Source organism: Peromyscus leucopus, chromosome 1 (genome assembly GCF_004664715.2).
Source record: "Peromyscus leucopus breed LL Stock chromosome 1, UCI_PerLeu_2.1, whole genome shotgun sequence".
Classification (NCBI taxonomy): domain Eukaryota; kingdom Metazoa; phylum Chordata; class Mammalia; order Rodentia; family Cricetidae; genus Peromyscus; species Peromyscus leucopus.
Window position 1 is genome coordinate 6,449,798 of NC_051063.1, and position 26,544 is coordinate 6,476,341.

The window sequence follows — 26,544 nt, forward strand, 5'->3', positions numbered from 1 at the left end:
AGAGAGCACTCCACGCCCCTGAGCATGCTTCTTCCTGTTGGAGGATTAAGAGTCACAGCCAGGTTGCAGCTGAGTAGAAGAGCCCTTTCCTCTGCAAGTTTCCTCTTTATTCGTGAGTATTTGAACATCTCCGTCCAGCCCTCCCCCGCCCTGGTGGGTAGAAGTCCAGATGCAGATCTGACTACAAGCTAAGGGGAGGAGCCAGGGTGCATGAGTTCCTGCCTCTCAGCTCTACCAAGGCAGGCAAGGTGCCCCAGGCAAGAACTTGGTCCGCAGGCAGGCGTCCTGAAGTGCTGGCGAGGGAAAAGATGGGGAACCAGGTCCTATGAGGACATCTGGGGCAGAGACTCTAACCACTGTGGCCAGGTAAGTGAGTGAGTTCTGTGAAGGAGAGAGCGACATCCCTTGTAGGTGGCAGGTGAGAACCAGGAAGAAGCTACAGACGCCTTCAGAGCAAATTCACTCTCGTGACTCTGTTACCCAAAGGAACCTGAGTGCCTGCTGCTTTCAGTCCTGATGAAGAACATGGTGTCTACTCCGGAAACATAAATTTCAAATATGCTGTTAAACCTAGTCGTGTGTTAATAGCAACTGAGAGATGATATAAATATAAAAATATACCACTGTATGAAAAGGCACTTTGTATGAAAAACATGGGTTATCCAAACACATGTAGTTACTCTGTATTGAAATCATGAGGCTTTGAAATTGAGTTAAATAAATTATAGTACAAAGAAACTAAGAAGAATAAAAGGAAGCAGGGAGCGGGAGGCACACTTCCCCATTTTGCTCCTACCTCTGGGTGATGCACAGCTGTACTGACTAGAAGTTAGTTTCTTCCTTCGTTCCTTCCTTCCATTTTTTTGTAGTTTTTGAGATTTATGTAACTACATCCTTTCTTCCCTTTCTTTTCCTCCTTCTGACATCTCCCATGTACCTCACCACAACCACCTTGTCTTCTTTCAAATATATAACAAAGTGTGTGTCTGTGTGTATACAATTTGTTTGGTTACAATCATGGTATGTATGTTTTTAGGGATGATCATTTGGTATGGGATAACCTCTTGGTGTATTTGTGTCTCTTTCCCGGGGAAGCCTATTTCTCCTTCTCTAAGCATTCTTTAGTCACTTATATTTCTTTGTCTAGGGTTTTGGCCTCATGAGCTTTCCCTCTTTCCATGTTAACATGTCTATTGATGTCATCCTTATTAGGTCTTGTTTAGGCAGCCGTGTTAGTGAGACCATGTTAGCTAGTGGGTGTAACTCTTCTGACATTCTAGGAGACACAATTACACAACAAATTTCCTGTTCCCTTGCCTCATATTCTTTCTCTTCCCTCTTCAGGACTAATCCATGAACCTTAGATGCAGGAGTTGTGCTAAGGATGTGTCAACTGACACTGGGCTCCACAACTCTACATTTTAATCAGTTGTGGTTTTCTGTAATGGTCTCTGTCTGTTACAAAGAGAAGCTTCCTTGATGAGGTGTGGGGGTACACTTCTCTGTGGGCAGAGGGACAAACATTTATAATGTAGTTAGGAATTATGCTGGTTTAGAAAAGTAGCAGTTTTAGGTTCTCCTCCAAGATCCATGACTTCACTAGCTCTGAGTAGCTGGCTAGGTTTCTAGTACCAGACATAGGTTTCCTTTAGCTGAGCAGGACTTAAGTCCTATCAGAGATCTTTTTGCTATGGCAAGGTATTCATGCCACTGTGCACCCTTGGGGTCACTGTTCCATGCTGGTCACTCTTGTGGTTCATAGGCACCACAGCTGGGTAGGACCAGAAGTTGCATCCCTCCTTTGCAAGCTTGCATGACATCTGCTTCCATGAAAACCTGTCCTCAAGGTGTTCAGGGTCGGTCTACCAATCAAGCAGGTGTCTTGGTTCATGTTGAGGACTGAGATGTAAGCTGTTTGAAGAAACATAATTATCTTGGTCAGGCACTAATTTCTGTGACACAGAAAATTTTGTGTGGGTGGAAGAGAAATTAATACCACCTGTTTGAAACCCATTTTTAAAGAAATCCAGTAGTTACTTCTATGTAATTTGTGATAGACACAAAAATCTAGAGTTTACAAACAAGATCTCTGAGTGGAGTCATGGTTCTTTCATAAAGAACATGTCCATACTGACAGTCCAACTGTCTGTTAACTGTCAGACTCCAGGTTGGTGGAACACAGAATAAAGGATCTTGTGCAGGACATATTTAGGATGCACAGAGCAGTGGGTTCAGGGGACAGCAGTGGAATCACTAATTTCAAGAACATAGCCTCGGAGGTAACTCTAGAGTCAGGAAGCTGCATTAGGAAACAGTTTTGATCTAAACAGCCTCCTCACAGCATCAAAGCACATGCCAGATCCTCCAAGCCTGACTGAGCTGCTGCTGCTAGAGCATTGGTTATCGGTGAAGCTGAGTGCTCCACACTGACTCTGAGGTAGTCTACACTGTGATTTCTACACACTCACCTTTCTGTGACTTAGCTTGCCTGGAAATGGAGCAGAAGCAAGATGGCCTACACTTTGTTCCTGCCTTTCATGAAGTTGTAAGTACAGAAGAACCCGATTTATATTAAAAAAATTACTTTCAAATTAGTTGCTTGAGAGTCAGCCTTTGGAACTCAAAACTCTGAACTTGATGAGAAAAATGGGGCAGCGGCTGGGTGACTTTTCTTACCTGCCAAGAAAGGTTAGAAGTTGCTGAGCTGGGGGAAAGAAGCAGAAAACGTGGAACATTCTACTTCTACTGAGAGTAGAAGCTGGTGCAGTAGATGATATGCAAGGGAGAAAAGTCTGATTATCAAAGGACTTTGAAACCAGAAAGTGAGAATCTCTCTGCCAGTTACGATGATACATCATCCTAAGCATTTAGAATAGCAAATTCAAATTCTAACCCGGGCTTGCAGCAGAACTCCAGCCAAGCGCCCCATGTCATGAGGCTGGGGTGTGTGGAATGAAGCAGAGCAGGGGCCTGAGATCCTCACTCTAGCCTGCAGTGGAACAATAATGAATTGTCCATCCCACACCATGAGGCTGGGGTGGGATGATCACAGCCAAAAGCACCAACCAGGACCCTTTGGGCACTATAATGATCTCCTTGTGATGAGGAAGCATGGCCCAGCCCAGTGTCACAGCAACCTGAATGAGACAGGGAGAGCTGGGGCTGCCCACCCAGGACTCTGGAGAGAAAACACGGGGCCCACCTGGTACCTTGCACCACCAGCCCATGGACACTACTAGAGTGAGCAGAGGTATGGTATGGTGCCTTATGGGAGAGAGGAGGAGAGAGGGGAAGAGAGGAAAGGGGAGAGGGGGAGAGGGAGAGCACACATAACAGAATGGCTGAGGTCATATCTGAAGAGATGAGAGAGGAAGGGATCAGGCTGAGATGGTGAGGGAGCTGAGCCCTTGATGAGCTGCAACACACAGGAAAGCAAGCCCTGCATTTTGTCTGGGAAGCAGAGCAGAGATGACCCTGTTGGTGAGAGCACAGGTGAGCCAACCTGAGGACATGAGCATGGAGGTCTAGCTGCACCCCTCATCTGCCACATGGAAGCATGGGCTGGGGAGAGATGCTCTCCCCACCCCTCATCCCTCACACACACACACACACACACACACACACACACACACACACACACACACACACCATGTCAACCCATCAACGCCTGTGCCAGGTGGGAGAGGTGTCCCTGTGGTCATAAGAGCAGGAGAGCTCTGTCCCTGACCCCCACCAGCTGCAACACTCAGGACATCTGGCCCTGTACCTCACCAGGGCGGTACAAAAGAGACAACAATGTTATTGCAGGTGTAGATTCTACGTAGATCTATGATCTGCTAGAGTATGTGAAGGGACCTGACCCACAGACCCAAAGCTGCAGGATCTCTACAACACAGAACAGCAGCGGAATTCCAACAAGAGTCCTAGTGGTGGCCCAGCATTGATCCTGTAGTGGAGACCAGGGGCCTCGAACCAACCAGACTCTGCAGCAAAGGGGTATACATCATGACTTGTTGGGTGGAACTCCAGCTTCCATGAAGAGATTTAATTTTTTTCTCTTTTAAACATTTTTTTTTCATTTTGTTTTCTTTCTTTTTTTTTTTCTTGAATTTTGTCTTATTGGGTGGGGGGTGCAGGGGCAAAGGGTGAATGTGAAGGGACGGGGAATGAATGGCATCAATATATGTGATGTGAATGATACATAGAATAAATAGACAAATAAAAAATAAGAATAGCAAATTCAATGGCTTTTCTAAGGTATGCTGTACAGAAGCTGAGCATTTTAAGTAAGTAATGAGATGTTTTCTAATTTAAAATGCTAGTGAGGAAAACAATATTCACCATTGACTTGAATTCTAATATGTACTTTTAACTGGTGATTAATCTCAAGACCTTGTGTATGCCAGGAAAGTGTTCTACTGCTTAATCACATCCCCAGCTTACTTTTAATTTCTGATTTGGTGATAGAGCTTCAAGGTTGGCCCTTATATACTTGGAAGCCCAGGCTGTCTTGGAACTTGTGATTCTCTCATTAACCTCTGGAGTAGCTGATTACCAAATTGTGCTATCAGGCCCATCCATCAATTTCTTTTCTTTTTTACTACTCCCTGTGACAGTCTGATGAACTTGAAGTCTTCTTGTTGTTAGTATTCTAGTTATTGTGACCATCTCTTGTCTCTTCATTCAACAAATTAACTAAGCTCTCATTTTTTTTCTATTTAATATTACAAAAAACAAAATACACTAGGCAAAGTCTATCTCGACATTTATACAAATACCTAATCTCATGTCAGCAGGAAACCTGCCAGGTTTCTACACTGGAGAACATGAGCCCACTACAGTCAGAAGTTTTATATCAAAGTGTACTCACCTCAAACTCTGACAGAAACCTTGTTTGAGTAAAAGCATGACAAATGGAAACATGAAGTTCTGTGTTTGTCTTGCTAATAGCCTGGGGATCTTCCTAACCTTGGCATAAAGTAATTGATAAGAATGGGCAATATAAATGAACAGGCAGTTGAGGGATAGGGACCTCAGTTCTTGTACAGAAGTTGGAAATGACCTTGGTTCTTTCCTACTTGGATGCTAGAAATGCCAGGAGAAATCCATGGTTCTTGCTCTGGCTTCTTGTTACATTACTGCTCCATTTACATAACCTTAAATGCAAGTCTCACTGGATGGAATCTACACTGAGATCATGATTAAACTAACAGGCACTTGGACACCTTGTGGGTAGGCTGACTGGGATGAATGTTCTCCCTGCCTCACCCCCAATTTCTGCTAGTTACAAAAAGCCCCTAGACTAATAGTTTTATGTTGTTCTGTTTCCTGGGGTCTCTGTGTTCTTTTCTTCTGTTTGCTTCTATATTTCACCTTCTTTCTACAAACTATCCTCTCTCAGGCTGTGAAATTCCCTTCTTGAGTTTAGAAGGCACGGGCTTGGAGTGGTTCTGGAGGCTGTTGATTTATCAGGCATCTCAGCTCCTCAAGCTACACACACCTGAGGTGGCAAAGTCTCCATTGCATCCAAGAGCTGCTTGTCCACCACTTCAAAATCACAGCAGAACCATGCCTTTTACCTTTCTATCCTTCTTTCCTCCCCTCTCCCTTCTTTTATGCCAAGACTTTAGAAATTAAACTCAGGACCTTGTGCATGTGAGTTAAGAACTCTACCACTGAGCTATAATCCCCATTCTTTTCATTCATTGAATTACTCTTCTATTTTTTTTTTTTTACACAGGGACTGACTAAATTTACCAATTGAGTTATTTCCACAGTCCCTCTATTGTCCCATTTAATTTTATACTCTATAATTCTATCATACAGTACAAACCATGTCTCAATGGAAATACAACACCAGAGAACATCAGAACTATTTACAACAGAAAGCTACCTTTGCTTATTACTAATTGTGGCCACAAACATAGATCTATGAGCTCACTCACCATGAGAGTATAAAATCATTATTATAGAAAAAAAAGGCCAGGTAAGTAGAATTACAACTTTCAAAGCCTGGACATGAAGAAGCACTTGACAGAAGAAAATAGCTAGTTTTAAGAAATGTTGCATTTACTGAAACTGCACATGAATTTCCAATCACTTTTAGCATGATGGATTTTTATGAAAGATTTACTTTTGTTTTCTGTATGAGTGTTTGCCTGTATGTATGTTTGTGCAGCACAGACATGCCTAGTGTCCTGGAGGAGGAGAGAAGAAGATGCCGGAACTCTGGAACTGGCTGGAGTCACAGTCCTTTGTGAGCTGCCAAGTGAGTGTTGGAAATCACACTGGGTGTCTCTGACAAAGCTGTAAATGCTCTTAACCACTGAGCCATTTCTCCAGCCCCTATGTTGGATTTCTAAAACACTGGGAATTTTGTTATATTATATCCTTCCTCAAAATATTTTCCCAAGCTGGGCAGATAATGATGGCCCTGGTCTTTAATCCCAGTACTCAGGAGGCAGAGGCAGGTGAATCTCTGTGAGTTCAAGGCCAGCCTGGTCTACAGAGCACCAGGACAGCCAGTGGTACACAGAAAAACCCTGTCTTGACAAAATAATTATTTTTCTCTTCCACAATAAAATTTTGATATGGATGCACTACAGCTTTGCCCAACATTGAAAATTCATCAAGAGATGAGCTATCTTCTTCTAGACACCCAGATTCACAGCACAGTGCCTTCCCATGCAGGGTATGTTGTGCAATTTTCCCAAGGATTCTGTCTGTTGACTCCACATAGGCACAAAGAATTCAATAGGTTTGCTGTCTAAATAATTGTCCATTTCAAAGTATTTGGGGAATTCTTTTTAAAACTTGATATCCTCTACAGACTGTTGTACATGAATTGTTTTATTACCTTCTCTTAGTGTCTGTCATAGTTATCTTTTCTGTTGCTGCAATAAAACACTCTGACCAAAAGCAACCTGAGGAAGAAAGAGTTTATTTCATTTTCAGGTTACAGTCCATCATAAAGAGAAGCCAAGGTAGGGACTCAACGTAAGGGCTTGTGAGAGAAAATACATGAGCGGTGTTTTCTGGCTCATTCAGTTTCCTTTGTTATGCAATCCCGGCCCACTTACCTAGGGATGGGTCTACCCTCACTGGGCACTCCCCTCATACATCGATTAAATACTAAGAAAATGCTTCACAGATACGGCCACAGGCCAATCTGATCTGGAAAGTTCATCAACAGTGGTTCACTTTTCCCAGGTGACTTTAGGTTTGTGTCAAGTTGACAGCTAAAGCTAACTGTGACAGTATCCATTTGAATTCATTTAGGTCAGACCACAGTTGGCCAACTTTGCAGAGAGCTTCTTGACAGTCTCACCACTCAGGCATAGATACAAAGAGTACTTCATTTTCTTCAAGTTCTTACTTGTTCAGAATCTTTACCCTCCTCCCAAGAGCCACTGTGAAGTAGGCGTTTGATCTTTGGATAACCAATATTTACTTTAAAATGAGACCCTCAGAGCAGCCACTTAGGAAGCATCCTCAGTTTATATATCTTTGAGTTGTTGCATCCGTGAGCAACATCGATCATATTCAAATGATTCTCTACACCTTCTGAAAGTGTTACTTGATCTCAGGGCTGAGTATAGACTCAATAGCTTCACCCCATGCTGCAAGTACAGTGTGCTCTAGTCAGATGGAACTTTCATTTAAGGCAAATATGGATTGACATTGTTCGTTATTGTTCAGTTATGAATTCCAAACTTCAAGGGCTACTTCATGCTGGTTGTCATCATTTCTGGAGGCTATCTGGAGAATAAAGGGAATTGTGGGAAAGTGTTGTTAGTTTCTTCTCTACTGTCAACTGTAAGAAAATTTCCGGCATATAACTCGGTTCTGGTGGAGGGAAGAATCAGTGTGATTGCTGGTGAGTAGTATCTGCTCTCAACCTTCCCACACCATCCCTTTCAGTCCTTCCACCGTCTGTAGTTTCTCAGACACATCATAGCTGCCCTCAGTAAGCATTCTGTCTAATGCATTGTTATGATTGTCAGATTGCGTCCTGATCACATAATCCTTCTTTGTTCAAAGAAGCTGGACTCTGAGTTTCACATATACGGGGATTGAATTACCACATTGTAAGCACCTACAATAGTGTACATTCTACAAATATGCTATACTCTTCTGTAAGTCATAAGAATCTTAAGTGTTGTTATGTACACAGACTGGCAATTTTCAAAATCAAAATCTGAATTCAAAACTCTTTCTGTTTTTCTTTAATATGAATGAGAAGAATGGATGACAAACATCACAGGAAGTAGTAAAAATGATGTTTTGGAAAGAAATATGGCAGAAATGAAAACTGAGCAAAGGCCACATTGAAAGCCTTTGGATATGACTGTGGGTGGAAGTAAGCATGGTTAGAGGCAGGAACTAGAAAGAGGCCTCTTGAGAGGGAAGAGCCAGGGAAGATCCGACTTGGAGTGAGATGGTCAAGGAGATCACTGTAAAACATGGTATCAAAGTGGAAGGAGAAATTCTGAGAGTAGGAGGGAGATGAAAGTGAGATGGGCAGAGGAGTGGGTGGTAGGCTGAATGATGTAGCTAGAGTTTTCCTGCCTTGCCCACAGTCAGGACAAATCTTTGTCACCCGCCAGTCCCACAGCCACTCAGACCCAACCAAGTAAACACAGAGACTTATATTGCTTACAAACTGTATGGCTGTGGCAGGCTTCTTGCTAACTGTTCTTATAGCTTAAATTAATCCATTTCCACAAATCTATACCCTGCCACGTGGGTTGTGGCTTACCGGCGTCTTCACATGCTGCTTGTCATGGTGGAGGCTGGCAGTGACTCCTTCTGCCTTCCTGTTCTTTCTTTTCTCCTATTAGTCCCGCCTATACTTTCTGCCTGGCCACTGGCCAATCAGTGTTTTATTTATTGACCAATCAGAGTAATTTGACATACAGACCATCCCACAGCAGAATGAACCAAAACTATGTATAAAAATGTCATGGAGAAACCTGGTTTTTAATAAACTACATAAATGAATACAGCCTTTTGGAGAGCTGAGTATGAAATCCATTTGGTAGAATGCTTACCTAGCATACTCTGAGTTCTGGATTTGGTTCCTGGCCCCTCATACATCTGATATGCTGGCATATTCCTGTAATGCTAACCCTTGGGAGAGGGAGGCAGCAGGGTCAGAACTCCAAGAACTTGTAAAGGTGAGAGGATCAGGAGTTCCAGGGCTGGAAAAATGGTTCAGTTCATAAAGTGTTTGCTGCATGGGCATAACACCAGAATTGGATAATTAGTAAACAGAAAATGCCAGGTGCTCCCTACCTTGCCTGACTCTAGTACTGAGGAGGACAATGAGCACAATCCTGGGGCTATCTGGATAGCCAGTCTGGCCAGATCAGTAATCGCCAGGTCCTGTGAGAGAAACTGTCTCACAAAATAAGGCGAAGAAGGAATGAATGAGATATCTGATGCTGGCCTATGACCTCCACACACCCACAACACATCTTGTATGCCCACATAGACATATGTGCTCAATCATGTCCACATGTACACACTCAAAGGCATACACGCAAGCATGCCACACAAACACAGGTACACATGCACAAACACACAGACATAAAGGCCATTCAAGGTCAACTATGTCTATATAGCAAGATTGAATACCTGAAAACAAGTCTCAAAAAATAAATTCATTAATAAAATGAATCAAGAGAAAATAAAAATGTTTTCAGCTCCCTTGGAATTTCTACATAGAACACAAGCAAAGATGGAAATATGGGAGTTTATTGTGGAAAAGAGATGGAATTTTCATGCCTGTGCCCAAATTCAATATGACACTCTTAAGCATGCTTTTCTATGATGACATCATCTAATTAACAGGGCAGCTGAAAAGTCACCTATTCCAACTGGCCAAAAAACATTGATAGTTGTATTTTTTTTTAGAGAGAGAATTACTTGTCAGATCAGTGGTTAGTAAAGCTGTAAGATACTTTGTAATCTCCATCACTAGCCCACTGAAAGTGAGAATTTATGATTATGTATATGTGTGTATGTAACACATGGGGGATCCTTATCTATGAGCAAGTAGTACCACTACTGCCTTAAAAGGCTGAGAACCATTTTCCCCAGATTCCTGCATTTTTCTGGAGTTAACATTTGCCAATGAAAAAGATATATGGGTATCTTGTAAAATAGAAACCTAGTAGTGGTCATTATGACTCAGAAGGTCATGAACATCAGACAGGGCATTGCAATATCTTACTTATAAGTAATATAGTTATGATCTCTCCATAAATGGCCAGTGTCATGGTTAGAAGTCACAGTAATTCCTAAGACATTTCCACCTTTGTCAGGGACGTTTCTCCTTCTTCTGCTGCTTTAGGCTGACACTCTCTAGCTGCAGTTTTAGAAATATTTTCTATTCCTCTCCTCCTCAAAGAGCCCCTAATTCCTACAGTATCTGTACTAGCTCTATTACATCCCACCTGTCCCCAAACATCTTCAGTTTCTTTAATAAACCTTGTAACTCCTGAAGAATTCCAGACTTTCCAGTTACAGTAATATATCTCAAGTCCAACTCAATCACACAAACCACACATGGAGCTGATAATACCAGATTGGGGGAGGGGGTTGGAATAGTATGTCTCTTTTTGAGAGTAAGAAATGCAAAACTGCAGATTCTTTAAAAGAAAATTTGGCAGATTTTTGCAAAGTCAAACATTGTTTTAATATAGAATCCATTAATCACATCCTTTAATTGGTATTTAGTCAATAGTATTGATATATATCATTAAAACAACCAGAAATACAGAGGTCTTTAGGCTTTGTATTAATAATCACAGCAACTGGAAGCAACTATGGGATTTTAAAGGGTGAATACATATTTTTAAGTGTGATAAATCCATCCAACATTAATCAATGACAAACAGAAATGAGCTATAAAACCACAAAATACAGAAGAAACTTTAATGGCCTATGAGTCAGTCCCAAAAGCATCTGATAGTACATGATTCTGTATAATATGGCAGTCTGGAATAGATAAAAGTGTGAGCACAATAAATCTTTGATTCACATTGGTTCTGAGGGAGAGATGAGACAAAGACACAAATCACAGGCTTTTAGGGCAACCAAACTTCTGTGTGGCAATCTAAGGACCAATGTGTGACATTACACACTTGCTAAATCCTGTAGAAACTTACAGTGCATAGTGAACCTTAAGCTACGCAAATTTACAAAGTCATTTATGAAACACGCAGCATCAAAGGAAAGAATGTATGTGTGCCCTGACAAGAAAATTTAGTAAAATTTGATTGATTTTGCTCTAAATGTATAAAGAATCTCCCCTTGTTGGGAAGAGGACCTGACTGAAACACACTTAGAAAGAAATGACATGTTTAAGATTAAAAGCAGAAGAAATTTGGGCTGGAGATATAGGCTAGTGGTTAAGAGCACTTCCTGCTCTTCAAGAGGACCTGGGTTGAATTCCCAGGACCTACATGATAGCTCACAACTGTCTGTAACACCAGTGCCAGAAGATCTGATGCCCTGTTTTGGCTTTTATGGACACCAGATACACATGTGGTACATAGACTTACATGCAGGCAAATACCCATACACACAAAAACAAATAAAACTGAAAACAAACAAACCAACAACAACAGAAAAAAACTGTGCAGACATATTATCTAGTTGATATGGTATTTCCCATCCAGGTACAAATTAACACACGTGTGTATTCACTACTGTTTTGTGTCTATGCATAAAGAGCATTTATGCACATGTAGATATGGCTCTGTTTCAGAGAATATTATTGTACTTCCAGGACTCATCTAGAGAATTATTTGCTGTGTACTACCTCTGTATGCATTAAAACTATGCTAGGCAATGGAGACACACCACAAAGACACAGCCTGGGTCTCTAGAGACCAGTGTGACTAAGCCATGAAAATGGCAGATAAGGAGCTAAGCATTAGGGCAAAACTGCAGAAACAGACCTTTTTCTCATGGTCTAAAAAGGTGGTGTGCTGGCTGGTGCTTTGTCATTGTCATATGAGCCCGAGTCCTATGGGAAGAAGGAAGCTTGCCTGAGAGAATGTCCCCATGAGTTTGGCAGGTAGGCAAGCTTGTGGTGCTGTTTCTTAATCAGCTGTTGGCACAGTCGGAAGACCCAGCCCATTGCAGGTAGTGCCACCTTTGGGCAAGCAGTTCTGAGTTATATAAGAAAGCAAACTGAGCAACCATGAGAGCAAACCAGTAAGCAGCATTCCCTCCTGGCTTCTGCTGCAGTTCTCGCCTCCAGGTTCCTGCCTTGACTTTCCTGACTGATGGACTACACGTTATCAGCTGAAATAAACCCTTCCCCACCCCCAAGTTGTTTTTGCTCATGATGTTTTATTACAGCAACAGGAACCCTAACTAAGACAGGTATCATTACTAAGTAAACCCAGGAATCTGTCAGAAATAATTAACTGATCTCTGCCCCAATTTTACCTGTAAAACTGTGGACAGTTGATGGCTTCTAGGGAAGGAAAGGCCAGTTTCCTTTAAGGGTGAGGCTTTGGCAGGTAGACCACACTCCAGTGGGCAGCCCACATTTAGAAGCACATGGACAGAACAGATGGGAATCCATGGACTATTAAATGTACAAAGAGAAGAGACAGAGAATTGGGTAGGTAGAAAGGTGGGGTGGATCTGGAACAAGTAGGAATGAATATGGTCAAAATAAACTGCATGGAATTCTCAAAGAATTGATAAAAATATTCAAAACTAATCAATGTCTCACCATCTTTCTGCCAAGTTTTCTTTCTTTACTAAATCTCCATTGTTGCCTCTGACCATATGAAGGTGAACACTTTAGAACCCTGTAAGCAATTGAAGGTTAGTGATAGATAGCTTTGTTGAGTAATCAGCTAGGTTAGTCCAGAACTAAGCAGAACAATATTACTGATGAGATTACTCAAGAGTTGAATGTCTGGGTATTCTAATTAGTTTCCATTCTGTCTCTGTGATCAAACAAACAAACAAACAAAAATAGTATGACCAAAAGCAATTTAGGGAACAATTTTCAGCTTCATATGGAAAGAAAAAAAAAAACAACAGGATAGTTTAAACAATCCTGAATAATAAAAGAAATTTTGACGATATCACCAAGCCTGACCTCAAATTATACTACAGAGCTATAGTAATAAAAATGGCATGATATTGGCATAAAAACAGACATGTAGATCAATGGAATAGAATTGAAGACTTAGATTTAGGTCCACACACTCATGGGTACCTGGTTTTTGATAGGTAAGCTATAAATACACACTGGAGAAAACACAGAATTGTCAGCAAATACTGCTAGTCATATGGATGTCTGTATGTAGAAGGATGCAAATAGATCCATATTTATCACCCTGAAGAAAACTCAACTCCAAATGGATCGATCACCTCAACATAAAACTAGAGACCCTGAATAACATAAAGCTAGAGACCCTGAATCCAATAGAAAAGAAAGTGGGGAAAACTCTTGAACTCATTGGCACAGGAAAAGACTTCCTGAATAGAATGTTGATAGCACAGATACTAAGAATAATAAAAAGAGGGACCTCACTGAACTTGAAAGCTTCTACATGGCAAAGGACACCAACATTTGGACAAAGTGGCAGGCTACAGAATGGGAAAAGATTTTACCAACTGTATCCTATAGAGGGCTAATATCTAATATATGTCTCTCTCTGTATATATAATTTTATATATGTGTGTGTATGCTAAAAAAGACAAAAACCCTTTACAATCCGAAAGGAATCCATTTAAAAACAGAGTACAGATATAAACAGGGAGTTCTCAAAAGATGAAATACAAATGGCCAACATCCTTAGTCATCAGGGAAATACAAACCAAAACTACTTTGAGATTTCATCTTACACCAGTCACAATGGCCAAGTTCAATAAAACAAGTGACAGCTCATTCTAGTGAGGATGTGGTGTAAGGAAAACACTCATTCACTGCTTGTTGGCATGCAAACTTGTACAAACACTATGGAAAAACTTTGTGGAGGTTCCTCAGGAAGCTGGGAATAGGCCTACCTCAGGATCTGGCCATCCCACTCCTGGGCATATACCTAAAGGACTGTATATCCTACTACAGAAACACTTGATCAACCATGTTCAGGTGTAAACAGCCTAGATGTCCATCAACAACTGAGTGGAGGAAGAAAATTTGCTATATTTACATAGTGGAATATTACTGAGCTGTTTAAAAAAAACCCTCAAATTATGAAATTTACAGGTAAATGAATAGAGCTACAACAAATCATCCTACTTAGGTAACCCAGACCCAGGGAGACAAATATGGTACATATTTGCTTATAGGTGGGTGTTAGCTGATTTTACAATATTTCTTTGTGTGTGAATATGAGTCCTTCTGCCTCTGTATGTGTTTCTTATGCTTTGTCTCTCTTTTTCTGTTTGTTTGGTCCTATCCTGTTTTATTGTGTTTCATTTTATTTTATCTTTTTAGATGCCTGTTTGTTTTCCTATAAGAGGTGTGGTGTGGATTTGAGTGGGTGGGAAGGTGGAGAGAATCTGGGAGGAGTTGGAGGAGGGGAAATCATGATCAGAATATTTTGTACAAAAATTATTATCAATTAAAAATGGTGGTATATATAGGAAACAAGGGATGGGGGATAAGAACATGAGGGAACGGGATGGTTGAGCTGGGGGAAAAACACAGTGGGAGAGCAATGAAAGAGATATCTTGATAAAGGGAGACATTATGGGGTAAGGGAGAAACCTGGTTCTAGGGAAATTCCCAGGAATCCACAAGGATGACTTCAGATTAGACTACTAGCAATAGTGGTGAGGGTGCCTGAACTGGCTTACCCTGGTAATCAGATTGGTGAATACCCTAACTGTCATTATAGAGCCTTCATCTAGTAACTGATGGAAGCAGATGCAGAGATCCACAGCCAAGCACCAGGCTGAGCTCCGGGAGTCCAGTGGAAGAGAGAGAAGAGGGATTCTATGAGCAAGGGGATCAAGATCATGATGGGGAAATCTACAGAGACAATTGAACCAAGCTCAAAGGAACTCACGGACTTTAGACCAATAGTTGTGGAACCTGCATAGGAGTGGACTAGAACCTCTGCATAGGGAAGGCAGTTGTGTAGCTGGGCTTGTTTGAGGGGCCCCTGGCAGTGTGATCAGGATTTATCAGGATTAGCTGGCTTTTGGATCCCATTGCGTATGGTCAGACACCTTGCTCACCCTGATGAAGTGGTTAGGGGCTTGGTCCTGCCTCAGCTGAATGTACCAGACTTAGGTGTCCCCTGATGGGAGAACTTGCCCTGTTGAAGGAGGGGATGAGGGGTGAGTAGGGAGAGAGGAATGTGAGTAGGCAGGGGTGGGGGAACGGGAGGAGGGATGAGAGGGGAATCTGTGTTTGGTATGTAAAATGAATAAAAAATTATTTTCAATTAAAAATGCATGTTATATATAGGAAATAGATTAAAACATCAATTGTCTATGAAATACAACTCAACATTTAAAAGTTTAAAAAATATTTTCATTGCCTACAGAAAAACAATACACAGGCAACTGCCTTAAAGACAGGAAACTGACCGAATTCTCTATAGTCCTCGGGCTTCTAGACTCAGTATTTCTACGTCCCTTTGAATACACAAATTTCCTTGTACCATGTTTCATGGTTTTGCTTAATATCATCAAGGATGTGTTTCATTGAGGAGCCCAATTCGATGACACTGGAATACCCACTTTCATACTCACAAATGAAGCCAGCAGTGTGCATGGCTACCAGTGATCCTCTAGCATCAAATATAGGAGATCCAGAAGACCCACAATAAAAAGTTTTATCCCAGGTAGCCACACCAGGTTCATGGATGTTCTTCTGGAAACTTCTTTGGGTGTACATATAGATATACTGCATGGAATCACTGCCATCCACTGCTCCTCTTCCCTGAATGTCCTCACATTTCCTTCTTTGCTCATTTTCAGGTACCACAGTACAGCCATCAACAACCTTGTATTTTCCATCTGGATGACCAATCATATACATAAACCCACTAACTGATTCAGAAGGTGTTCCATTACAGAGTCCTGTAGGAATATGCCGTCCGTTTCCTTTCAGTTTCAGGACAGCATAATCAAGAGTTACATCAGACACCTCAAACCAAGGTTCAACAGAGCAATAGCTGTCTTCTTTTATGGGGAACACTTGATATTCAAATGTCACTCTTACACATTGACTAAGTATATCTGCCCACTGACTTGGCTCTACACCTTCCCCTACAATGTCATTTATTACATGTCGACAAGTGAAAATGTACATCCCTTTGAAAACAAAGCATGTGGCACTACCCCTGTTTCCATTGTTGTTCCAAACTATGAGCCCAACTGAGTCACTGAGCTGTGAAAGAAGTTTGAAGACTTTACCTGGGATGGAGTTTTGGGTCAGCTTCCTGAAGTTTGCTCTATGTTCTTTGAATAAGTTAGCTTTCTTTCTTTTCTCACTTTCTTCCTTGATGTATGCTCTCAGTTTTTCCCGTTCTCTTTTCAATGTGGGGTACAAATTCACAATGTATCCTTTTAACTCACTGAAGTTTCTGTCCTCTAACTCAGAATTCAGAGTTGCTGCTACCACCCAAGGGCTTTTCTTTCTTTCAACCTCAACCAGAAAGAGCCTACCCTGTAACACATCAACCAGCTGGGTGTTTGCTATGATGGTATCATTGTGGATGAGTTTCCAATGGTCACTCTCCACAAAGGAATGAAACCTGCCATCCTTCCTCAGAGTGGCCTTGATGGTCTCTCCTTTGAAGCCATACACACAGACTTTGATCCCCTCCTTGTCAAGTTCCCTGCACCTCAGGATCCTATTCCCGACTGCATGAATGTAAAATACAACACACTCAGCAGAAGACTGGTCAAACCGGCCACACACTTCATTATCTTCTTTCTCCTCACTTTCAGTTTTGGAAAAGGTAATGACCACATGGCTGCCTTCCGGAAAACAACGAAGGGGCATGCCAAGGTTTATGTACCCTTCTATTCCTTCTTTGCCACACACCAGCATTTCTTTGCCTGGCTGTCTTTCTATCTCTCTTTTGACAGGGTCAAGGGTGTTGAGTGCCTCATATAAGCGACCTGTCCCCCCATGGATGAGAATGTGCATATGTTCCTCGGGGCTTACCCCCAAGGTGATGTTGATAATTTTAATTGGGAGAGTGCTCTGATCTTGTCGAGTTTTTTGTTCCCCGTGTGAACTTTGGTCTTGGTTGTTGGTCACCTCCTTTGGTCTTTTTCTACATTCCATTTTCATTTGAGAAAATATGGGCTCATTCTGCTCTTTGGGGACCTAAAAAGAAATAATAGACACATTAGAAAACTGTGACTACAACTGTATTCCTGTGATTTTTGTGTGCAATTCACACGATTCCTATCTAAAATTGAGAACCAATGTGGAAACACCAGCAAGTAATATTACATCAGAGCTGATCTGGATTCTGCAGCAAAGCCCAGTCTTTTCACATTCACCAGATAGCCTCTTCATATCAGACCTGCCATGTTTGCTCAACAAGCAGGCAGAAGGAATTAACTCATCCAGATGTATCAAAATCTATTGGCTTCGATAAGTATTGCATTCTTCTTTGTTATTTTAAACAAGATATTTTAAATTTTTCAAGCATAATAACAGATTGCTTGAGTTCTTTTGTAATTTCTTTGCACATGTACACACACAACTGAGAGTCAGAGTCTCACTGAATAGCAAAGGCGACTGTGCACCTAGATCTGCAGCCTAGGTTGGCCTCAAATTCACAATTATCATGGCTCCTTGGGACCTTGATTTAATTAGCATCTACCACAAAAGGAACTCACACTATTTGCTTTAGTATGTCAGTTTTCAAGCATGATGAAATATACAGGAACAACAATAACTAAAAGGTCACTGTCCTGTAGAAGAAGACGAAGTATGTAATGTGTATTTTCTAATTCCTTTCTACTTCACATTTAAAAAATAATATAAGAAGATAAAACAAAAACTAACACATCAGAATTGAACAAAACAAACAGAAGAAAGAGCCTAAGAGAAGGTTTAAAAATCAGAGATTCACTTGTAGGCACACTCAGGAATCCCATGAAAACACTAAAGTGGAAGCCATGATATATACACAGAGGACCTGATGCAGAGCCATGCAGGTCCTGTGAATGCTTCCTCAGTCTCTGTGAGCTCACATGAGCTTTGATGGAGTGCCTTTCTTAATCACATGATAACCAATAAGCAAGTGAGTTTTTGAAGTCTAGTAGTTAGTCTAATATTCTCCATTCTATTGTGTAAATTTGTACTCAGAACACCCATGTTATGAGCCATTATCTTAAAACCAGGAATGGGAAGAAGGGAGGGACTAAGGGGAAATGACTTAAAGTAGAAAAAATGATTTAAAAATTAAGGCATCCGATTCCTGTGTCTGAAAGGTTTAATTTCCCTGTTGGTGTAACAAGCAGGTATGAGTTCACATGCCCGCGATGTCTCTCACTGGTAATGAGAATAACAATGGTGAAGCATGGTGAAGATTAAGCCTGTCATCTTTAATATTGATGCTGATATTCTGGTGGGAACAACATAATGTAAGCTTATATAAATTTAAAGCAGGTTGCCTAGGAAGTCTCCAAGAGTGTCTCTTCAGTCTAAATATGCTGAGAAACATTCCTGCCACACTCCTTGAAAGAACTGAAATACGCTTTCTACTCTTTAACAGAGACACCTAAACACCATTAGACTTTGTGCTTGTGAGTGCAGTCCTGAAGCATGCTGTGCCACTCATGTGGAGGGCAAAGGACCATGGTGTGGGGTCAGTTCTCCTCATACATCCCAGGGACCTAACTCAGGTGGTTAGGTTTGCTCTCCAACTACTTTCAATTCCTCAGCCGTGGCAGAGGCCCTAGATATCCAAAAGTTTTCTTTTGACTGTTAAGACACTATAGCCCAGGCTTGTAGCTGGAGAGTTACTCTCCAGCTCCTCCCAAGTCCTGGCAGTCCCTCAACCTACTTATAAAATAAACACACAGATGCTTATATTATTTAAACTGTTTGGCTTAATGGCTCAGGCTTCTAGCTAGCTGTTCTTATATCTTAAATTAACCCATTTCTATAAATCTATACCTTGCCACATGGCTCATGGCTTACCAGTATCTCACATGTTGGTACTCATGGAAGCAGCTGGCAGTGTCTCCTCTACTCAGCCTTCTACTTCCCAGAATTCTATTTTCTGCTTGTCCCACCTATACTTCCTGCCTGGCTACTGGCCAATCAGCATTTTATTTATACAGAGCAATATCCACAGCATGGGCTGTCCTCAACTTATGATTCCATTCCTTCTCTGTTTGGAGTTCTGAGATTATAGGCCTGTGCTATCATGCCTGGTCTGATACTTATGAAAGGGAACAAGAGGTTGTGTATGTGGTTATTAGCTTGCTGTCTTAGACAAGGACAGAGGGGGAAAACCAGATCTATGCTTTTCATGGATATTCTAGGCATTTGGATCTTCTAGTTTTCCAGAACCTGGAATAAAGAAAAGGAGCTCAGGTCTCTGAAGGAGATTCTCAAATACCTGACACTTCTCGGCTTCCTTGGTCAGTTCAGGAAGTCCTTATTGTCATGTTACTTAGTCTGGAAAGCAGATTTCATGGAGCCCTCACATGCAATGGTTAAGAGCACTGACTGATCTTCCAGAGGTCCTGAGTTTAATTCCCAGCAACCATATGGTGGCTCACAACCATCTCTAATGGGATCATATATGTTGCTCTGATTGGTTGATAAAGAAAGTCAATTGGCCTATGGCAAAGCAGCTAGAGGCAGGCAGGAAACCAAATGGATAGACAGGAAGAGAAAGGAGAGGGAGAGAAGACTCCAGTGAGCCACCTAAGGAGTCACGGAACATGTGGCCATACATAGATTGATAGTTAAGGGCTGATTTCAAATAGAAGAGCTAGCTAGTGAGAGGTCTGCCATGGCCATAGTTTAAATATAATATAAACCTGTATAAGTTTATTTGAAACCAAGTGGCTGCGGTACTGGTGGGTGGGAGAGATTCAGAAGGACCTGAGAAAACTTCTGACTACAACATGCAACAGAAATTATATAAGCAAATCTCACATGCCTAACAGGGTTATAGTAAGAATGAATTACTCAGTCATTTTATGAACTACAAAGCACTATACAGATATAGATTCTTAGGATTAAGTAGATAAGACACACTAAGGAAGATATTTTCCTGATAGGGAACAACACTCATTTTGTTTTTTCCCAGTTTAATCTAAAACAATTCATTTGATCTTTCTTTTTTCCTTATTTTTTTTTCAGGCAGTATTTTTTCTTTTCTTTTTTTTTAATTAAAAGCTACTTTGATATGGATGACATTCATTTCATTTGTTTGTTTTTAATTTATTTTGCTTTTTTAAGATTTATTTTTATTTATGTTCATTGGTGTCTTGTCTGCATGTGTGTCTGTGTATGGGTGTTGAATCCCCTGGAGCTGGAGTTACAGACAGTTGTGAGCTGCCATGTGGGTGCTGGGAATTGAACCTAGGTCGTCTTTAAGAGCAGCCAGTGCTCTTAACTGCTGAGCTATCCATCCAGCCCGACATTCATTTTATAATTCCCTTCCTCAGTGCTCTTCTTCAAACTAGAAAGAAGAAAGTAGACAAGAAATAGAGTATGTTATACTCCCAATAAACAATAAGATGTTTTCATGGCAGGAAGGACCTGTGACCTAGGGCCAAGGATGGCTAAGTCTGCTGTGAATGTGTTCAATATTTACAGACATACCTGAGAAAAACAGTGCAGGATTTCCATATTTTTCCTTGCTTGAACTAGGACCTTCTGTGAGATATGCCTCTTACACCTGATGGATTAGACATGAAACAGATAGCTCAGATGAATTATTAATTTCAAAATGGTTTCAGGTCATATCAGGATCTTCATACGTGATGTATACTGTATAGAGGGGACTATTTCCCGAGGTGCCACACCCCACCACCCCTCTCCCTTCAGTCTTGCTTCTCACATGGTGATAACTCCATCTTCATAGCAAAGAGTTTGTTCCTCCAACAGAGTCACCGCAATAATCAAATCAAGACACTGTGTGTCAGGAAGTAGAGCAAACACAGCATAAATTATGTCTAATTGCTTATCCCCAGAGCTGCCACGGAAAACAGGTCCTAGCTAAAATTTTTGGGGTAGGTGCTCACAGCTTGAAGCCAATATAGAAACCAAGAGCAGATATCAATACCCAATATTGGATTGCATTGGGGAACTCAAAAGAGTGTTTTAATTCAGATTGATGTTAAAATCTGGTCTTCACTTAGGTGGGTATAGAAGAATGGTTAAAATACTGAAGGACAGGTAGAAAAAAAATGCATAGTACCCTGAGAATGATAGAAATTTAGAAGGACTTATGGAAAGAAAATCTTGAAAGTTATCAAAAATGATAGATAACCAGGAAACATAATTTCTACTTTACAGTTTATTAGGTTTTCTTATATTTGGTGGGGAGTGTTGTTTGTTTGTTACTTTGTTTTTTGGAGTGTGTGTGTGTATGTGTGTGTGTGTGTGTGTGTGTGTGTGTAAGGTATTTTTTTCATCTACTTTTCCTTGTGCTGTCTCTGAAAAGAGAATGAATGTTTAAACAAAACAATTCTTTCAGCCACCTGAGATTGGCATTGTTAGTCTTATTTCACCCATGAAAGATATGAAATTCTAGAGAAGTTGAACTTTCTTCAAGGACAGAAACTCCAGAGAATACACTTTGGAGAACTTTTATTGAGAATATTTTCTAGTAGAAATGGAAAGAGCAGGAGACAGAGAGAGAGAGAGAGAGAGAGACAGAGACAGAGACAGAGAGGAAAGAATCAGTTACAGTGGATTTCCATATCACTCCCATAATTAATAATTAATAATTGTTTTTTTTTTCTTCAGAAAATGTCTCATGCAGCTTAGGCTGGCCTTGAAACTAAACTGCCAATCTTCCTCCCTCCCTAAGTGCTAGACATCACAGTTATGTGCCTCCAGTTCAGGTTGAAGTGATGCTTAGAATCCAACCCAAGGCTTCATGCATGCTGGGCAAGAAATCTACCCACGGAACTACATCCCAAACCCACATTGCCTTTAATTTTATAAGGTTACCCTAAGAGGTACTGTGACATTTTAACCCTGTATCACTTTCCATCTCTAAAAGTTCAGGACCATTCCTCTCATAATAACAATGCTAGTTTATTCACATCAAAATATTGACACAGTTGTGGTCTAATATCACCTTTAAAAATTTTAAGACAAGTGTTGCTCTGCTGCCTGGAATGGTCTCAAACAAAAATTCTTTTTTAAAACAAAACATACACACATTTCAAAATCTGGTAATAGAAGGATGTAGTAAAAGGTACCTTTACCTATAGGAAGAGAATTAATTAAGAACTTATGAAACACAATTTAAAAAAAAAACATTGAAAATCAACACAATAATGCCTTTCTCACCTTTAGGGACAGAAGGCTGGAGAAACAGAGAAACACACTGGTTCTAACCGGAGGTTAATAATATCCAATGCGGCCTCCCAGAAACCTGTTGATAAAACCAAGTTAAACTTACTGCTATTGAGGTAATAGTTACTGAACAAATGTCTGGCTGTGCTGAAGGAGAAGAGCGAGGTTGAGGAGAGACAAAGAGATCTGGTATTCTAAACTCCGGTCTAACTCAGGCTATAATGTGGAGGTAAGGATATGGTAGTAGATCAGGAATGGTGGGTATACCAAGCCTAGGATTTTGAGGCCAGGGCTACAAATAAGTATCTTTGATATTTTCTTTCTTTCTTTTTTTTTTTTTTTTTTCTTTTTTTGAGACAGGGTTTCTCTGTGTAGTCCTGGCTATCCTAGAACTCAGTGTAGACCAGGCTGGTCTTGAACTCACAGAGGTCCGCCTGGCTCTGCCTCCCGAGTGCTGGGATTAAAGGCATGCGCCACCACTGCCCAGCTGTATCTTTGATATTTTCTATGAAAGGTAGTAGTTGAATCTTTGAGAAAACCACTGAAATAAGATATCAAAGGGATTTTCAACTTTGTAGTTCCTGGAAGAACATTTCTCGTGTGGTGTATTTAAGATGATGGACACAGGTAACAAAGTTAACTCAGAGTCAGGTTAACTCAGCCTGACTCTGAGTTAACTTTGTCCACGTGGCTGCACCCCCAGAGCATGCTGCACATGCCTGAGAGAGAAGTCAGTTTCTGTCAGTTACACCCTATATTTCAATGCTGGAGAGAAGTACACACAGGAAACCACATTTCAGCTCTTTGCAGAACACAATCAGACATGGCTTAGTTCATTTTAGAAGGCATTTTCGGAAAAATAACAGTGGATTTTACAGATGCCAGGTTTATTTTTTTTTTGTTTTTTGTTTTGTTTTTTTTAAACTAGAGGTATTCTTCCTTGGGCACTGGAAAACAAACAAACAAAAAACCAAAACCCTTACATCCTTTCTCTTAAGCTTTGTTCTTTTACTGCCCCCCAAACTGCAGACCCCATCCAAATGGAACTGCACTCACTCTCCTCCCAACACTTTCACAACTAAAAATGCTTGAGGCTCTTCTGTATCATTCCACTGCCAGCAAGTCCCACCCCGGTTCAGATCGGCCAGGAAGTGGGCCGGTAAGTCCTCACAAGAGCTGAGCTCCCTACAAACTCACCAGTCACTCACTCCTGTCACCGCAACAGGATGATTTCCTCCAGTCACAGAAATGGTTCTCTAACAGAAGAAGAGCGCGCCTAATGCTTCCTGTCCAAGGGACACAGAGAGCAGCATGTGACGTGGAACAGCCTCTCCGGAGCCAATCACCAGCCAGTACGAACGGATTGGTGGCCGCCAGTCACCTCCACCCGTCTCCTAACCCCCTCCTCCGACCCTGATATAGCCCCCTAATCCCAATGTTTCTTGATCCATGGCGTGACCAACCAGGCTGCATAATGGGTCAATGTCAGTTCTACTCTTCAGGTTTCCCTATCTGTGGCTAGAATTTTCTCAAGTGGGGACAGGACCCGAATAGCTATGGCTGGGCGGGGCTTGAAAAGGCGCGAAAAGCCTGGAACCTGCTACCCTCCCGCCCTGAGCTGGGCCCTTGGGAACTAGTTTGGGGTGGAGGCTGGAAGCTGAATCCTGATTGCCCCACCAGCAAGCCTAGGGAGAAGAAGCCAAGATTCCAGGTTCTGCAGCGCCATCTGCTGCAGCAGGAGGTCCACTGAAGCCTGCTGAGTCAGTAGGAAGGTGGCAGTTAGGGCAACTCAGGTCTTTTCCTAGGAGGCAACAACCCCTAGAAAGGCAAGGTGACAGACCAAATGCCCTTGTTAGGGAATCATCTTTCAAAACGTGCATCAGTTTATGTAGCTCTTTCTCGTTATTGTTTCAAACAGTATAGTAATTTTTTTTTAAAAAAAATAAATGCTTCTTTAATATAGATGAAATTGTTTATCCACTGCATTCCCCATATCCATTTATCAAAATAGAAAGACTAAAAGCATCCAAGAATGTTTCAGTGTATCTCATATTCCTAACATACAAGGAGGCAATGTCTGAGCAAGAAGAACTATGGGACTCAGAATCAAGTCGACTATGGTTATAATGTAAAAGTAGTATTTATAGACACACCTCAAGAAAATACTGTGCCAAATTCTTATCAGAAATCATCTCTGATTGCTAGCTTCCACAACTGCCATAGAAAGCAGGTCCTATCTAGATTTTGCCTTAAGTAAGAGTATCTCTAGCTAAGGGGCTGATGTACCCAAACCCACATCTAGGAAGGGAGATAGAATTCAAATGCAAGCAGCAGTTCCTTGTGAAGGAACTTGCAGTTGAAGAATTTAGAAGTATATTCTATTTACCTTGATGCAAAAATCTGGGTCTCCTTTAAGATGGAGGTGAGGGATGGTAAACTACTTGGAAACAAGTAGAAAAGAAGCTAGGTAAGATGTGGTAACAAATTTGTAAAAAAGATATCAGAAAGAAGCCAAGAAAGCTTATCTAAAATAATAGTTAGGAACACGAGTTACTATTTGGGTTTTGTTCAAAGGAGTATTTTCTCTGTGTCTTTCAAACAAATGAACAATTTAAATAAAATATTCAAAGCTTTAACAGTGGTGAATACCACTAGGAATATAAAGACCACTGGGGATAGGAGGGACACCTATCTTCAATACTTCACCATCTAGATAATGGCTGGACATGACATCAGTTACGGAATTCTCATGGAATTAATAAAAATCATTTTAAGAGCATACAATCCACGAATGAATAGAATGGGTATATGCTATCTTATGTCATATTTAAGTGCTTTTCACATAAACATCCTCACATAATTTGTTCAGTCCTAAGAGGTGGAATCATTAACCCTACTTTACCCATAAAGAACTGGAAATTCTAAAGAGGTTAAACTCTTATTCAAGGCCCCACAACCCCAGAGAGTATACTTTAGAGAGCGTCTCTTAAGATTATTTTCTAGTAGAGATGAAAATATGGGAGGGGGAGGAAAGGGGAGGAAGAGGGAGAGGGGCCTTGGATCTCAAGCTTCTGGTCCTCTCACCTGCCCTCCCAACTGCCTGGGTTGAAGGCATGCGCCACAACTTTAGTGCTATGCAATATCGGTGATCAAACCCAGGGCTTTGTGGACGAAGGGCGAGCACTCTACCAGCTGAGCCACTTTTCCAGTCCCGTGTTGTCTGTTTGTTTTACTAGGTTACAGATAGAGATGTTATGACTTCTTAACCTTAAGACTTTCCATCTCCAAAAGTCAGGACTTTTAGTCATACTAACACAATGCCAATTTATTCACATCAAAATACTAGTAGAGATATAGAAACAACGTGCCTTCCCAGTGAGAAACCACTCCCTATTGTTAGAGCTTAATGAAGGCAAAGCTCTTCAATGGTGCTTATCTGACTCTGGCTACTGCTCAAAGAGGAGCTGGCCTGGAATAGAAGATTTTACTAACTATATACACCCAAGGCTTATGCATTCCACATACACTGTCATCCTTTAATCTCTCAGGTCCCCGTTGCAAATCACACTTTCAACAATTTAAAGTGAGGCAGGAGACTGTGAGTCTGGCCACTTAGGCAGCTGGGAGACTTAAACTGCAAAGATATTGCCAGAAAATTTCATATGTACACCAGTTTTGGTTTCTTCTTCTTCTTCTTCTTCTTCTTCTTCTTCTTCTTCTTCTTCTTCTTCTTCTTCTTCTTCTTCTTCTTCTTTCTTCTTCTCTTCTCTTCCTCTTCCCCTTCCCCTCCTTCTCCTTCTCCTTCTTCTCCTCCTCCTCCTCCTCCTCCCCCCTGCTCCTCCTCCTCCTCTTTCTCCTTCTCTTTCTTCTTTTTTTGAATAGTTGTTACCTTGGCTCATCATGCCCACCTGGCATATACTTCTTCTGATAAGAGACCAGGACTTAATGATGGTTGTGACTCCTTGAGCTGCCCCTTAGAGTCTTGTCCTTTGATATAGAGAAGGGCCTCATAGCCTGTTGGAAGTCAGGGTTGTCTC

General features: G+C 41.2%; 1 protein-coding gene and 1 long non-coding RNA gene across 8 annotated transcripts; one reads left to right on the top strand and one right to left on the bottom strand.

Annotated features, from left to right (window-relative positions):
- Positions 1-14,919, top strand: LOC119087865. The gene is made up of 3 exons (XR_005091360.1): positions 1-112; positions 6,179-6,268; positions 14,880-14,919. It is a non-coding gene; the product is annotated as an uncharacterized LOC119087865 (long non-coding RNA).
- LOC114703391 (protein FAM111A-like) lies at positions 7,264-23,831 on the bottom strand. 7 transcript variants are annotated; one of them, XM_037205015.1, is made up of 8 exons: positions 23,705-23,831; positions 22,502-22,586; positions 20,801-20,876; positions 15,742-17,329; positions 12,755-12,833; positions 11,967-12,604; positions 9,051-9,232; positions 7,264-7,758 (listed from the first exon to the last, which is right to left on the bottom strand). In XM_037205015.1, the coding sequence occupies exons 3-5, from the start codon at positions 20,825-20,827 to the stop codon at positions 12,826-12,828; spliced, it is 1,623 nt and encodes a 540-aa protein (XP_037060910.1). In that variant the 5' UTR covers positions 20,828-20,876; positions 22,502-22,586; positions 23,705-23,831; the 3' UTR covers positions 7,264-7,758; positions 9,051-9,232; positions 11,967-12,604; positions 12,755-12,825. The 7 variants fall into 7 exon arrangements, with proteins under 7 accessions (XP_037060910.1, XP_037060904.1, XP_037060903.1 ...); XM_037205009.1 differs by having other exon boundaries at positions 11,967-12,663; XM_037205008.1 differs by having other exon boundaries at positions 11,967-12,034; positions 12,463-12,833.
- Positions 23,832-26,544: the final 2,713 nt, after the last annotated feature.